Here is a 16,425-nt window from a genome sequence, read left to right as displayed (position 1 = left end):
AAAACACAGACAATTGTGACAAAGAAACTCTGGAAACACAGGTAACACAGCTGTCGGCGGCTGCTGCATCGCATGCAGCAGCTGCACAGACAGCTCGGGAATAGAGTGTGTGTGCCCGTACTTTCTTTAGAGTCCAACTTCGGTGCATGCACACAGAAAAGCGATTTCTCAGTACAGAATGTTCTCCAATTCTCGCACCTAGCCTTCCTTCTCCCGAACTGTCTCTGGCCCGGGACCAAGTTGGCGATCTTTGCCACGCGTCACAGCAACGGCGCCGCTGCCCGCAACTTTCGGCTAAGAGAATGAGGGGGTCGAAGGTGTCTGTCGTTGTCCGAGGTTTTAATATCAGGTAAATTGTAGATTTCAACAGCATATGCCTTCCTCTGTCAGTCTGTATCTCTCAGGATGGGTGGCATCGTTTCAACGCACAGTGGATATTAGATTGCAAATGGTCCGAGTTACAGGATGTACCCTTGTATATACTCAGAGATTTTCTGATAGACCCATGGCCTGTCAAGGCGGACAGCCTTGGGTGTACAAATAAATGCTTGTGACTTATTTTCCCTGGGAGCTGGCGGAACGCCAAACGAAAGGCCGTCTGGTGTTGAGAAGACATAAGGGAAGATGGAAACAAACTAATACATGCCGTTGGGTAAGGGTGTATATCGTTTTTTGCTGACCGGGGGGAAAAGAAAAACAAATCAGTACATGCCTTTAGTATCTTCCTTTCCATAATTTGCGTATTTGGAGCACTATAGTTAGGAGAATCAGTGCTGTGCTGCCCTTGAGGTTCCGAATCTTGGCTGGTGAGTGGATGCAACATATGTCCATGTATCAGTTCGCTGAAATTGAACATCGGACCTATGCAAACCTCCGTCGACGTTTTTTTTCAGTTAAGCAGTTTCTGAGCATTGTTTCGCAAAGCGGTGTCTAGCAGCTTTTCCGTATGCAAACTTCCAAGGTACAAGTCGCTGTTCCAGAGTTTCACCTAAAAATAATACGGGATTTTTTTCTTGGCATCTTGCGTCGCATATTCATTTCATCGAACGAAACATTCTCCGGAAATCACCTGCAACTTCCTGTGTGCATTGACTGCAGCAACTGGATGGGGTACGTTTGTGTCAGAGTATGTTGGAGAGACCCGAATTTTTTGTCTGACCGTTCTCACGCAGCAAACCGGTGACATGCGATAGTCTCAGACGTTTCTAGAATCACGAAATCCTGGCATTCAATACGCTGAACGAATCAGTTAAAGCCCTAGCGGGCGGCGACTGCGTAGACGCATTGTACGAGCCCAGTATGCTGGCGATTGTTTTCAGAGTAGGATCTGAGGACGGTCGCGCATCTGAAGGAAAGGCTGCTTCACACTGTGCGCGAACTCCTCATAGGGACATCAAAAAGCGAACGCTCTTTAGTCCAGAGTGGACATGTGACGAGAAACGGCACCAGTGTTCTCAGACTAAACTTGTTCCTCTCTGTCCTGCCTAATTCCCTCTGCTGTTAAAGACATAGAAGACACAGTGGACGCCGCGGAAGCTAGGGACCTGAATCCACTGCACGGCAGCAGAAGCCCGGAACGTGACTGCAGCTCTCGTCGGCCGCTCCTTTGGCAGAGGCGCACATTTACCGAGGAATTCCATGACATCACGAATCTCCTTTGTTCATGGAAAGTATAGTACGCGGCAATTTGAATTGGGCGGCGCTTTCTACGTCCACTTCCACTGTCTGACGACTAAAGATAGTGGCAGCGAAAAAAAACCGCTCGTTCGTTTTAGAGCACGCAACAAAAGAGAAACCGGAAAACAACCCTAGACATAGTAAGGGCCCTTTGTCACCAGAGGTTAAACCGGTTTCCTGCGGCTTCCCCTTGAGGCCTGTAGACCGTGTCTGCTTCTCAAGCCTGACGCCCCTCTTCTTCCACTGACTTTCGTTTCCAGACCAATTCTGTTTCACCCAAGACTTGGTTCAGCTTTCATAGGAATTATGCTCGGCACCCCGTCGCTCACACCCTCATCCAACATACCCGTGTCGGACTCCATATCGACGTCGAACGTTTTTTCCGTCTGGTCTGAAAAACCACCCGAAGAGAATTTTCCGCATTCTTTGAGAATCACCTCGTTCTCTGTCGGAATTCTCAGCGCGCGTTGCATGCTGACTGCGACGGCAACTGACAAAGGATGAGGTCCAACCGAGTAGAGGTTCGCAAGAGACGTCGGAAGACAACCTGCGGCAGCTGCGGAGTGGGCGTACAACTGGAAACCCCGCCAATCGCTAGGTTCTATCACACCTTTGTGGAAAAGGAGGCTTTCCAGCCAGTCTGTGAATTCCACGACGATTCTCGGGCAGGTTCTCTGAGAACCCTCGTCTGATTCACCAACGGAAAAACCAAGGACCTGGCGCAGAGTATTTTCATCCCTTTCCGTGTTCTCGTCGACGTCGAACGGACTCACCGGTCCTCGAATTGGCGTCCACGGCAGGCTCCAAGTGTACTGCATTCTGCCGCCACCGTTCTTTTGAGAAATATCGCTACCGGCTCCACCGCGTGCATGCTGTTGAAGAAACGAAATAAATGGATCTCGACTCAAGGCGTCTTCTACTTGAAGCGCCCAGTATGCCAAGTCCCGCCGCTGACTGTGGTGGATAGCAGCCTGCGAAATAGAAACGTTTGACGGCCAGAACGTTTACATGCACACCTACTCCTAGGAAATCCTTCATGCAACACTACCGCCTGCTGAATAGCTCTCGTCCCGACAAAGGCCTTCACAGGTGCGTCGTTGTTCAGATCTCCGCTTACCTGTTCAAGGAGTTTGGTAGGCAAAACAAGGTACATCACGCGTTTCGCTTTCGCTTGTCCGGCACTCCCGGGATCGCCAGTCGCTCTGTATGGCTCTTGTGGTGCCGATTCCTTGTGCCGTTCGACTCTTTCTTCGCTCCTCACGAGCTCGCCAGAAGCGCGGGAGCGCTCACAGACTGGAATGGGAGTCGGCAAAGATGCTGTCGCATGTCCTGTCTCATGGAGAGCGAGAATCGCTTCTTGATACCAGTCTGCGGGCGCGGCGGGGCATCGTCTGGCTCGACCACCTAGACTCACGACTTTCTCGATGAAATACAGCGCAATTTCTTCTGTTATCGATGGATGAAGCCAAACATCAACGCCGGCGAGTCCTCGCTTCTTGACGGGAATGCCGTGAGGAGATGCAGCAGCGATGCGAGGCCGAAACGAAGCGCACAATCTCTGCACCTGCAAACCGCGCCGGGCTTCCCCAGGTGGGAGCTGGCGAGGTGGTTTTTGACAAAGAGGAACACAAATCTTCACCTGCGCAGAGACAGGCGGAGGTCGCTCGTGCACAGCCGAAGTCGCATGGAAAGACGAAGACAAAGGAAACGAGGGAGGGGAAGATCGGAATGAAGCAGAGGACATCTGGGACGAGGAAGACGGAAGACGTACAGACCCGTAAGACGCAGGCGGACAAGGCGAATCGGAATCAGCAGGGAAGACAACGTTTTCCACTCCACGTTCTCGAGATGTTTCTGAGTGAGGCTGTACATGATCTCCAGACAGCTGCTTCAAACCGAAAGCCTGCTCCAGAGAAGGCTGAGTGCCCACTGGTTTTTCTGGTTTGACGAAGTTTTGACAGTCTCGAGAAGCAGATGGGTCTGCTGCTCTTGCCTTATTCACATTTCCTGTCAAACAGACGTCGACTTCTTCCTTTACTTTCGCGAAGCCTGGCCGACCTCCTAGAGCTGACAGTGCCGAGGCATCATCGTCGTGGGGAGGCAGACAAGATGCCGGAGAAGAAGAGAATGTTGAAAAAGATGAGGGAAAGGATGAAGCAAGAGAAGAAGAGGAAGTAGAAGGAGAGATAGGAGAGGAAGATGACGACGAAGAAGAGGAAGATGAGGAAGAGGAAGACGAGGAAAGCGACGCTGGAGAAAAAGACAACGCTGAGCTTCGTAGCGTTTGCGAGTCTTGAGCACTTATTCTTTCGTCGTTTTCCTCGATCTTCACCTCTCTGCCCACGAAAGGAGAAGCCGATACTTGTTTTCTGTCGCTTTCACCGGCGGAAAACGTTTCTTTTGGCATGTTGAGACAAGCGTGAGAGGAAGGACTGGAGACTTGCCGTAGCGGAGGTTTGCGTAGCGCGTTCCAAGCTGTCTTGCGTGCCATCCCGGCCTTCGGCTTTGCCGCAGTTGCAGGTGAAGCTGCTGGAGTCGAGACCGAAGGCGGCTGAAGCGGGAGAGGAAACATCACAGAAAAGGAACACCGAACAGTCGACAGCACCTCGAAGCCAAATTCAGAAGAGCGCCTCGTGCTCCGGAAAACACAGCATCCGCGAAAAGACGTCTTCAGGTCCATGTTGAACGATAGAATTGAGTCTGTGAATGTAGAAAAAGAAGTATAGGGATCCGCCTCACTTCTACAGAACAGAGTACCGCCACGACCAGCGGAAGTAGAGAATACAGATGAGGTGAGAACAGGAGAGAGAAGAACAGAGGGAAGGAGCAAACGGTCCGTGCATGGAGGGTATCTACTTACCTGTCGAAAGTGGAAAAAGATTTTAGGTTTCGTTTTTCGAAGTGTGTTTGCACTCTTCAAAGCGCCCTTGAATCCTACCAACCGTGTATGGCTTTGCCCACCTGCTTTCACCTTCCACTCCAGCAGAAATACCACAGTCCCAGCCTGTCTACACCCGCGGTGTCTCCTCTACCTACGAAGACGCCTGTCAATTCACTTACCTTATTTGCTGCGAGCAGAGACACGGGCCTCTTCTCCTTCTCGTTTGCTCCACCTGTCCTCTTCTCCTTCTCTCTGGTGCTCTGACTCTCGGAACGCATCGCCCTCGCCACTTCAGCAAGATCTTCTGCATGCGTTTTTTGTTGACTTCCAACCGCACGCGCTTCCCCCTCTGCGCGGCTCTGTTTCTCTGTCTTGACACATTTTGTAGCCTCTTCCTCAAGCTTCACATCCCGTCCAGGAACGTTTCCAGGAGACTGAGTGCTGCGCCAAACTCGATTGTCCTTGAATACTTCCGCGCTCCTTACACCCCCGAGTCCGGAGCCTCCACATCCTCTCGCCTGTGTTTCGTCCACACCCCTCTCGCTTCTTCTCTCGCCACCGTTTCTTCTCTCTCGGTCGCTCCTTCGGTTGCTCTCCCCGGATGTTTTCTCTGTTTTCTTCTGAACGTTTTCGGGGTTCCGTGGAGGCAGCGCGCCGCCTGTGATCGCGTACGATAAGCTTTCTGCGGTGTCCGAGGTTTCGGGTGCTGCCTCTGCCTCGCGGCGTTTCCGTGGTCGTCGGTCTTCGTCTGCTTCGCCGCGTCCTCTTCGCCTCCCGGCTCTGGCGCCGTCTCCTTCTTCTGCTTCTCTGTAGTGGTAGATGAAGACGTGGAGTCGATAGCGACTGAAGAGAGCGCGAACGAGTTTCTCAACTGCCCGCGAGCTGTTGTCTTGCGACGGGGATCGGGGGTTTCTGTCGATGTCTGCAGGCAGCGGGACGATGCACCGCGGCAGATGGAGAGAGAGAGCGAGGGCGGCGGCACGGCTGTGAAGCCGCTGAAGCGATTGCCTCAGAAGCGGCAGACTCAGACTCATGCGTTGCTTGTGTCGCTTCAGACACACACAAAGTGCCACGAACGTGCATGCATTCAGCGGCACCAGGTGACAATCGCCCAAGTGGAGATCTCCCATCTTCTTCGCCTGAGAAGAAAGACAGAAGCGAAAAAGTCCATGCTGTGTACAACAAAGAACTAGGCGAAACATGCCGCGGCGACGGGTCTGGTTATGTGAACAGATCGTGAAAAAAGCAGATACGGTATAGGTATCAAAGTGAGGAGGTGCGAACACCAGAAGAAAGAGAAACTCCACCGGCAAGAGTAGAAAACAGAGGTGTGAAGGAGAAGAGAGCTTGTGGAGAAGAAGCGATGAAATAGGGAAGCGTACCACACGTTTCGGATGCGGGGGTTGGAACGACATGAAATGCTGCGACGAGTTCACTGGCTCCCAGTCATCTGCGTGTGACACTAGCGTGAGTGAAATCGATAGCCGTAAGTGTAGGAGACCACTAGAGATTCCTGTATAGGTCCACCAGACCGAAAACAAACCCACAACTGCACCACATCGGTTACGAGATACAGAGTCCCAAGTTCTCTCCCGACTGGACAGCTGGAGACAGCGCCCCAACGAACGATGCACTGCGTCGAATCAGCAGCACAATAGCTCGCGTTCCAGACCGATTCACACAGCCGAGATTTACTTGCTGTTTCACCGAGCACGGGTCATACATTATACGTATACAGTGGTCTCAGAAAAGTCGGCTGTTGGTACACACCAGGGCTTCCCCGGCAGAGGTGTCTTATGGGAGCTTTGGCGCAGGAAGCAGAGACGGAACTCCTCCTCTGTACTTGGTCACCACCTTTGCAGTTCGTACGCTCGAATTTGCAGTTCGTTTTTCAAACGGTGAAGCAGTTTCGTTCCTATCAAATTCCCAGGGAAAACCAGAATTCCTGTTCCACTATGCCTAACCGTAACATTCCAGACCCTGCAGCTCACTGCACATCCGGCTGAGACCCAGCGAGTTCGCGACAGGCTGTGGGGAAGCGGAGGAATTATCGACTTGAAACCATCTAAAGAAACCGACGCATGCACACCTACCAGAACCAAGTGTGTTCTCGGAATGTCGCTCAGTCTGTCGAGGGCTCTGAAGAAACCTCGACCCTCCAACCACGTGCCAGCTGCATCGACAAAGTGAACGATGACCCCAGGAGGATTTTCTCTGGGGAGAGAAGCGTCTCCGGTTCGGTGATGGAAGTAACGATGCAGGAGCTCTTGGGTGTCCTCGTCGCCTGTCTGTTCTCGCTCTCCTTCCCTGTCAGTGAGGTCTCTCGATGCTGGCAAATCTGAGTCATCCGAGACGCTGTCGCCCTGTAGCGACCTAGACACATAGCCATTTGCTCTCCATTTCGCTTCCCGAGCTTCCTTTCGCCTTCGCTGCAGAAAGCGTAAAACACAAGCAAGCTGTCGGACACACAGTGAATGGCATCCCTTTTGGATCTCTGCTGAGACATGGGGGGAAGCGACTTAAAGAAGCACGCGTCCGTTCGTTGCTGCCTCTCTTCCCTTGAGCCATAACTTCATTTCATGAATGACACAGAAATCCCTCATCCTCTTAGCACCACTCTTATATGAAGCTAGAGTGTGGTCTAGTTCGTGCACACACATCTCCCCAGATACATCCAGTCCTGTGCTCTGCCGCGAGGCTTCACGGACACCTTCTCCTACATTGAAATCCCAACGAGCGGAGGAGAAAGTGGAACAAGAAGAGTGTTTATTGGACGTCAACACTAGATATTGTTGATGCCATTGTGTTGAGATGCAATCGTCCAAGAGAGGCTTCTTAGTCGCAGATTCGGTCTGACGCCCCGAACATGAGCTTCGTCGACAGCCGCTTTTTCGGTGCCAGGGCTTTGTGGGTCCTTCGTTGTCGTCTCTCGAAGTTATTCTTCGCATCATCACGAATGTGGAATCTCAACGAACAGCAGATTCGAGAACCGCATGTCTTTGTTGCTTGAATCGTTTGCTTTCTGCTGCTTCTTCATTCGAGCTGGCCCGTTCCGACCTCGCTAACCGTTGACGGCTTTGTGAGGATACTTATAAATCAAATGATTTCGGAAAATGGAGACTCAGAAACGCACTTGACAATCTGCTCTACTCCGCTTGAAACACATCTTCCTTTTAATACCGAGTCAAAGAAATTCGAGCGCCCGCCATCGCGTTCTGCAGCCACTTTCCCGTTGACTTCCAAAGTTATCCTAAAGGGCTTCGTCCTGTTTCCTAACTCACTTCTGCATCTTCTCGCAACGCTGCGAGCTCCGCGGCAGTCAAGGGTGCTCGCCGCACTCGACTGGGTCGACGGCCTTCTGCCTGAACGGCACTCCAGCAGGATGCCCAGTGAGAGGAACATCACAGGACGAACGCGAATCATAGAGCGCGGTTCTCACTCAAAGTGAAGTGGAACAGACAAGTGAAGCATACCGACAGTCCCACCTGTGCCTGTGCATACGTGTAAATGCGCAGATCAAGCGGGATATACACAGATGAGTATATGTGTATGCGTGCACATATATATATATTTGTATATGCATATATATATATATATATATACGTGCGTGTTGGGAATACATGCAGTCACGGGAATGTATAATCCGTACATACTGAGGACCTTCGAGAAGTATTGAAATGTGCGAAAAGACCCAAGAGGGGTTGCGTTCGTTTTCATGAGATCTCAGCGAGTCTGTCCCCGTTTAGACTCATTCGCACACCACTGTGACCGCGAGACTATTTCGCCTCATGCGCAGTCTCCCTGAAGAGCGTCAAGTCTCTTACCCCGTCACCAGGGGATCCTGCGGCATCTTGTTCGACGGCCTGAGTCTCTGCTTCACGTTCTTCTCGGCGCGCTTCTTCGAGGATTCTCTGAAGTGCATCCCGATCCGCTTTTTTGCTGCTCAGCGCTTGCTTCAACACACCTGCGTAGTCTTTCCCTTCATACACGTAGATGCTGCTTTCTCCCTCGCGCAAGCTGTCGAGCTCGCTGTCTCCGCGCTCCGTTTTCTCCACTCTCCGCTCGGACAGGTCGCACACGACGCTTTCTTCGTTCTCTTCCTCCGCCTGTCGTTCGCGGTCAGCGGCAGCCGCGGTGCCCGGGTGGTCTCCCCCCTCGTCTGCTTGGCGTTCGCCGTTTGGTAGCGCTGGAGTGTCTCCTCTGAGCACGCTGAGGTCTTTGCCTCTCCTTTCCGATGCTTCTGAGGCGGCGGACTCCGCCTCGGCGAGCAGGCGCGAGAGCTGCGACACATCCAGGCTAGTGGCATCTCGAGGTGAGAGAGACACTGTTTGCCACGAAGCGGGAGATCTACTCCGCATTTGCCCCTCCGCGGCCTTCGTTTCACTCGCTGCGTCGCGTGGCGCGAGAGATGACAACCCACAAGTGATCAGATCCTTCATGCTCGCTGCAGAAAGAAAGGAACGCTTGCCCTGACTTTCAGGCTCTTCATCGTTCTCGTCCTCCGACAGCACGTCCGCCACCAGCTTCAACTTCTGTCGCCCCCGCCAGTACAGGACTTCTTCAACTGAAGAAAAAGGCAGAACCCCGGGAGCGAACCCAAGACGAACGACACCCGGTTCATGCAGCGAGAGGTGATCAAGATGCGCAAAAACGGGTACCCTCGAGAGGAAACGAAATCTCTCCCTTTGAATAGGCTCCGCCCATCTGCATGTGTGCGGCAACACCCACATGTCTACGCGAGAAGATACACAGATAGCGCATGTGTAAAAGCGACTTTTCTGTTGGGTCCCCAGGCACCTCACAGGAATGTGAAACGAAAGACTCGCTTGCGTGTTAAGATCCGTGCGAGTTCTCATTGCTAAACGTGGATTCAGTATCTAATTTTTCTAGCTCAGAGTGTAATTCGCTGGGCGATTCATGAGCAGATAGCATTTTTCCTCTCACTTCGACGCATTTCGGGGAACAATCCAGCTATCTCTTGTTCATCAAGACCCTCTCGAATGGCTAAAGCTGCGTTTAAGGATGTAACGAATTTTCAGGCGTGCAGGACTCCACACAGACACCCGTGTCCAGATGCCAGTCCAGAGAGTTTGCATGCGTCCCCACGGAGCTCTGGACTCTTTTTCTCGCATTTGCTTTCACAAGCTTCTCACCCGTGCTTCGAGTGATCAAGCGAATGACTTTCACCTTCTTTGTCTGCCCCTGTCTGTACAGCCTCGCGATTGCTTGGCGCTCCACCTGAGGATTGCCGTCGCCTCCACCCTCAAGGAACACGCAGACGCTAGCGCAGTGCGACAGAGTCAATCCGTAGCCCCCAGCTCGGACGCTGACGAGAAACACCGCTGCACATGCTTCATGTGAGCCTTGGGGAGACTGTCGAGCGTTCTCAGAAGGCTGCAGAGAAAACGAAGACGCGCATGCGCCCAAACCCGGGCATGCGTGCAGGCCGTCTGCCTCCCGTCCGTCGGTCTGACCTTCCTTTTTCCTCTGTTGTCTCTGCGTCTGTCTCGGCTAACGATCTACTGCAAGGCACAGCGCGACCCTCATGGTTTCTCGAACGTGTCTCCCCCACCACTCTCTCATCGTTCCTTTTCTGTCTTTCACCTTTCAGTTCTCCCGTCTGTTTCTCGTGACCCGTACACTCTCACACATCTCTCGCGTCTCCCATGTCTCTCTCTTCTCTTCCTCGGCCTTCTTCTCTCTCCCCCCTCTCTCGTTCCGCTTTGCTCTCTCTCTTTCGTTGCTCTTCCTCTCATCTTTCTGCTTCGTTTCGCTCTCACTTGGGCGGAGAAGGCAGCGATCGCTGCTCGTCTCTCGCCGTCGCCCATGCGTCCGTCGAGGCGAGCTGAGACAATTCCTTTTTCGTCAAGATAGTCCTCGACGAGGTCCAGCATGGCGGTGGAGAAGCTGAACACCACCACTTTCTCCTGCCTGGGAAGGTAAAAACTCAAAATGGCGTCAACGGCCGCGATCTTGGACGAATCGCGCAGCAAGGATTCAGCGTCGTCGCCTTCTGCCACAGAATCCGAACGCGTCTCTTCACTGTCTCGAGTTCCGACAGAAACAGCCGATGTACAAGAGGCGCCGAGGTGAAACAGAGCCGGATGATTGCAACATTTCCGCAGCTGCATAAAGAGATTCTGCAACCCTGAAGAAACCAGAAACACGGCACATCCTGTGTATATATATATATATATATATCTAAATACAGCAAAACAGAGTATAACTATATATATATATGCATATGTATACATATGTATACATATGTATAATATGTATCTATATAAAAGTGGGTAAACGCACGTACATATATGTTTGTGTTTATACGCATCTACATGAATATAGGTAAACATGTACGCACCAATGTGCAAATTGATATGTATTCTTTTGGTTAAATATATGGAGACATAAGAGAGAGAAAACGAGTAGTCTTTACGAACGTGGGGAATTTGTCAGCTGCAGGGACAGAGACATAGTTTCGAAGATCTGTACGTTGCGACAACTGGAAGACGGGACGCTCGGAGACGAAACATTTTGAGTTGTTTCTACTGTGTTTGAAAACATCGTATATTTGTTTGAAGAACCGGAGCAACTGAGACAAGAAGATGCCATCCGCAGGTGTGAGGCGAAGACCACAGAGAGCCGAAAAGATGCATGGGCGCGTCTCCTCGCCTTGCCTTTCATGTGAGCGACGATCTGTTTCGCTGCACTGGATGCCCGCTTCGAGTCGTCAAGAAGGCCTCTGAGTTCTCGACTCGATTCTCTCCGTGGTTCTTGCGGTTCCTGATGCCAGATTTAAATGACACTGTTTCGTTCTTAGGTGTGCATGTTTCCAGAAAACTGTGAGTTCTTAATCGATCATCTCAGTGCTTGAAACAAGGTCGTGGTTTGCCAAACCCCCGCCACCCGAAGCGGCCTCTCTCCAGCCAAGTCTCTTTCTCTTTAGATGTACTAGGATAAAAGAGTTTGTGAATCGAAATGTTCATGCACTCTGCCAACCATGCGATAATTAAGTCTCGTGGACCGCCAGGAGACGCTCCCAAGGGAGAAGGGACAGCAAGTGAAGAACATGAAAATGAATCCAGACAAAGGCAGACGCAGCATTCCCTCGTCTCTGAGACAACACTGGCGACGCCGTTTGCTCTCAGACAGACGCGGAGAGGGACGAACAACGAGAAAATGAGGCGAAGAGTCACTGGCGGTCCTGCCGTCTGAAACGCAAGAAAATGAAAAGCGAGAACGGAACGCCTGTTGGTGGCCTTGCCTTGTCAAATGCAGAGCTGAGTTCATCGACCCCCTCTAGGGCTTCTCGCTCTCTCGTCAGAAGCCAGAAGTAGAGGCGTCTCTGCAGTGGCGTGAGAGGAAGAAAGACAACGAGTTCGATCAAGGAAGGCAGCGACCAACTCGCCTGAACCTGAGAAAGGACGCGAAAAACGTTGGGGAAGGGAGGCCTTCGATAGTTGGTCTATACGTCAATACCGCACGTGGAAGCAGGAAGAGACGACGCGCAGAGCAGCGAGAAACACACCCGTCAGAAGAGGCAGAACCGAAGGAAAGGAAACCGGAGAACTGACAGCGACGCTACAGCGGTGCTGACGAAGCAGCGACGCCCGGTCTTTCAGGAAGGTGGCGGCGGACGGACGAGACCCCTGGGCCACTGAGGAAGAAGAAAAGAAAAGGACGAGAGGATCGAAACCCTCGAGAGTGAGCGCAAACGAATATGGGGAAGAAGTCTCGAACCGCAAGACGGCAGAAAAGACGTGGAACCGCAAGGCAGGAAGAACTGAATTAGTGGGCACGGTGAAGGAAATACCAACAAGTTAACTGAAGCCAAGACTCGAAGAGTACACACACACACACAAGCGCGCGTAGATCAGCGTGTGGAGTGTGTGAAGTTTGCCAAAGACATCTGCGTTGAGCTGAGTTCACCTGCGCATGCGTCTGCTTACCTGGCTGAGAGTCCTCCGGAGAATAAAGACTTTCACTAGTCTCTGCAGCAGGTCCTTGTTTCTGTTGACGCGCTGCACACGCGGCAGATCCCTCTTCCTCCCGTCTTCTGCCTCTCTCAGGGAAGGAGGGAGCGAGCAAAAGGCACTGACGAGGGCCGCTGAACTGGTGAAGACGCTGGGCTGAACAAAGTGCAGGAGAGACCAGAGCTCCTGCCGACGGCGAAGAGCCAGGAGCCCCGACACAGAGGGAACCACAGCGGAGAAGAACGGGACGTCCAATCCGAGCAGAACGAGGTCCACGAGAGACGATATATAGAGAAAGCGAACGCAGACAACAAATGCCAGCAAAGCCATGAAACACGCGAGTCGTTGAAGCGGAAGAGAGAACATAACAACGCCGAGATACGCCAGTTCAAGGGCCACTGGACGAACGATGAGAAATTTCGAAGAAGAAAGGAGAAGGGGACCTCGGCCACAACTCGCCCCACTTTGGAGCGACAGTGAGTGTCAGCGTTCCATGATTTAGGCAAAATTACGCAGACACGCGAGCCGTGACAAGTGTCGACAAAGAACTGGAAAAGGTATCAACGCCTACGGTTAAGCGCATGCTCAGTCAACAGCGACCTGCTCGTGAGTCTACGAGGGTGATCTCTTGTAGCATCTCCACCCGTCACCCTCGGAATTGATCCTTTGCTATGTGGCTTCTTCGTCTTCCTGCCTCGGTCTCTCCTTTCATTCGCTGGCGACTAGCTTCGCGTTCCTCGAATTCCCTTTTTACTCCCCGATTTTTTTTCCAATCTGCCGTTTGTGCACCCGCTTGAAGGACGGCTGGAAGTATTGGATGATTTCAAGACAAGCGAAAATAATCTACGTGTTGGCTCCGCTGTCCCTCGGCGTGTACAGATAGAGAGCATACAGTTGCTCGCACTTGAACTTTGAGTCAGTGAATCCGCCTGGAACGTCGGTGCACTTCCAGCCAAGGCGCGGCGCGGTTCGTCTCTCTTGTTCACAGGAAACGTACCTCGAGATTATTCTCGACCGGCGTCCCGGTCATCATAACGACGTGCTGGCGCCTGAGCCGGTGGAGAAAAACGTTTCTTCGTTTGCTGGTCTTTGACTTAAGCCGGCTGGCCTCGTCGAAGAAAATGCATTCCCACTCAAACATGGAGAAGAAGGGAATGTCGCACATCAGCGTTTCGTAGGTGGTAAGAAGTAGGTCGAACGGCGCCGCCTGGTTCCGGCCGACGGCAGCCTGGGGGCTCTGTGAAAAGGAGACAGAGACAGACAAACGGAGACATGTGACGACACACCGATCACACCTAGACAGTTAGGACGGAACGAAAACGAGAGGACAGAGAGACGCTGGATGGAGAGAAACAAAACGAACAGAGCAACAACTCCAGTGTCGTTGCGACCGAAGGTTCAGTCTCTCTCTCCACACCCGTCCCAGGATGGGTTCCTTTCATTTTTCCCTCAAGGCACGACTCCCCGGCTGGAGTCTCCTGCGAGTATTCCTGAGCGCAGTGAAGGCAGACGAAGCGAACGCCTAGAGCCAAAGCAAGTGAACCACTCTTGGAAAGTGACGAGCTAGGAGGAAACGTAAACCTGCTGAGGCCTCCGCCCGTTGAAAAGAGACAGAGCCCAGCACACAAAAGACATGAAAACTTGACAGCTTCCCACGCAGAATTCATGCGAGTCCTAATTTTCCACGCAATTTGGTTCCGACAGGTAAAAATTTACAAGTTTGATCCTGGCACCGGAAAAACGCAGGGCAGTTTCAATTTGATTCACGCTTCCACGTTTCAAAAGAATCCGTCAAAAACTTCTTCCAAGTTTGTTTTCGATATTCGGTGTGCACTCGAGCAAGCAGGAAGCCGGAGAACACGTAAGGAAATGCACGTGGCGTCACCGTTTCTACGAACAGGACCTGGTGAATCATGAAGTCAGCGATTTTCTCTCGAAGTCTGTGTCTCTCCTCTGCAGAGCCGACGTAGGTGAGAGTTCTCAGTTGACTCGGTCGCCATCTGTGCTGCTCTGTCCCTTCTTCGCCGATCCGAATATAAGCTGGTGCAGTGGCAATGAAATCGCGCAACTGGGCTTCCCAGCTGCTGACAACAGAGAGGGGACAGACGACGAGGGAAGGACGCCCTGCCTTCCGAACTTCGTTCAGCCAGCAGACAAACGCGAGGCTCTGCAGAGTTTTACCCAGGCCTGGAAGCGCGGAAAAAACACAGGGAAACAGGCAAACACGGCTACAAGTCACGAGAGGAGTTGAGTTGCGAAACACTCGGCTGAGTGGAGCTTCTATCAGGCGCAGAATGCGTCGAGGGAAACGTCTTCTCTCCTTTGTTCTTTGTTGGCGAGAGACAGCGCGTACAGGCAAAGGCGAGAAAGTTTTATTACTGGTGTTTCTCGTAGTGTATATGAGCATGGGCAACAAAAAGCGACGCATTTGTAGACACGGTGCGTCATGAACACATGCGCTTTCTCAGCGCTGTCTGTACGCAAGAGCTCACGGAACGTTCACCCCCACATTTCTGCAGGACATGAGTGGTGGGCGATCAAGCGCTTTGTGAAGAGGGGAAGCGTCAGAAAGGGAATGTCACCGCTTGGTGTGCAGCGGCAGCGTCATGCCAAGTAACCGGTACGCAAGTGCGTTTTAAACTGCACAGCCTGGACCTCCTTCTTCTGTCCGTTCTTCCTTTACACCAACAGGAAAGACGATCCGTTGGGAGAGCGGCGGGACGAGCACTGACACGCTTCTCAGTTTTGAAGGTGATCAGCTATCGAGATGGTCCTCCTCTACAACTGCGTTACGAACTGTTGTTTCGTTGGAATAGCAGTTAACCGTTCCCGCTAACTGAAGTGTCTCTCTGGATGGCTGCGGTCACACAGGCCTCCATTCTCCAAAGCTGCTCACCCATTTCGTCGGCGACAATTGCGCCGACACCATTGAGGTAATGGTCAATGAGCCAGAGAACCCCATCTTCCTGGTATGAGTGGAGCACATTCCCAGCAGAGTTTTGGACGCCCTGAAGTCCCCGAATCTCCTTTCGCCTCCTTTCTGCGAGTCCACTTTCAACTTGCTGTCTCCGTTCGACGGAGGAGAGAAACGAGGACAGCTTTGACACCAGCTGGTTCACAGCGAGTTCATCGTCCACCTCTCCAGTCTCCTCTTCCGTGTCAAAGTCTTCAGTTGTGTCCCACATGTTCACCCCGGCAAAGAATCTGAGGCAACGCTGAGTTCTAAACCAGATCGGTAATTCTTTCTGTTGGTTCAGGAAGCGAGAGCAAGAGCCTTGCAAGGCGCACTCCGGTTGGAACTGCGCGTTTTGTGGTACAGACCACCAGGAGGGGAAAAGCAACAAGTTCTTAGAGGTCGCGAGACCCAACTGATAAGAGCATTTCACATCGAAGAACGGGGTTGTCAAACAGTGGAGGGAAATGAGTAAACATCAGAAGCGTTAAGCAGAAACGATTTAGATAGTCGGTTCACAACGAGCGAAAGATCCCAGCTTCTCGTCGCCCTCTTTGCCAGGGTAACATCGGACCTGCCTTGGCAAAGCTTCTGCAGAAACGTTCACGCGACATTTTTGAAAAGGAGACTGCCGGATTTATTAATTGAAAATCAACGTGGCTTTAGCAGTGCATACACCGGGAGCTTTTCCTCGACGAAATATCACAGCTGGCGGGGAGGTTGGCCGGCTCTGGCGCCACAAGACCAACACCAAAGATACAAGCGCACCAGTACGGAACATGTGGAAGATGGAACTTTTTCAAGACGTCGGTTAAGTCAAATACGAAAGAGAAAGGAGATTCCTCGAGTAAGGAGACAAAACCAGCTGAATTGTCTTGGTATCGACTCGCCTACGTGTTCTATTAACGCGTGCATGCACTGAAACGCTTGTGTCATCTTGT

At 52.1% G+C, this 16,425-nt stretch overlaps 1 protein-coding gene across 1 annotated transcript; it reads right to left on the bottom strand.

The window, feature by feature from the left end:
• Positions 1–1,369: 1,369 nt before the first annotated feature.
• Positions 1,370–16,118, bottom strand: TGME49_291090 (SWI2/SNF2-containing protein). The gene is made up of 14 exons (XM_018782136.1): positions 15,428–16,118; positions 14,435–14,718; positions 13,529–13,768; positions 12,508–12,717; positions 11,823–11,972; positions 11,236–11,341; positions 10,339–10,706; positions 9,712–9,952; positions 8,383–9,122; positions 7,840–7,920; positions 6,652–6,987; positions 4,738–5,697; positions 2,795–4,228; positions 1,370–2,648 (listed from the first exon to the last, which is right to left on the bottom strand). Exons 1-14 carry the CDS (start codon positions 15,714–15,716, stop codon positions 1,950–1,952), a joined length of 6,138 nt encoding a protein of 2,045 aa, XP_018636460.1. The 5' UTR covers positions 15,717–16,118; the 3' UTR covers positions 1,370–1,949.
• Between the last annotated feature and the right edge of the window lie 307 nt (positions 16,119–16,425).

The sequence above is a fragment of the Toxoplasma gondii genome, chromosome IX (genome assembly GCF_000006565.2).
Source record: "Toxoplasma gondii ME49 chromosome IX, whole genome shotgun sequence".
NCBI lineage: Eukaryota > Apicomplexa > Conoidasida > Eucoccidiorida > Sarcocystidae > Toxoplasma > Toxoplasma gondii.
Note: the sequence above shows the minus strand (reverse complement) of the source record. Positions and strands in the feature narration are given on the sequence as shown.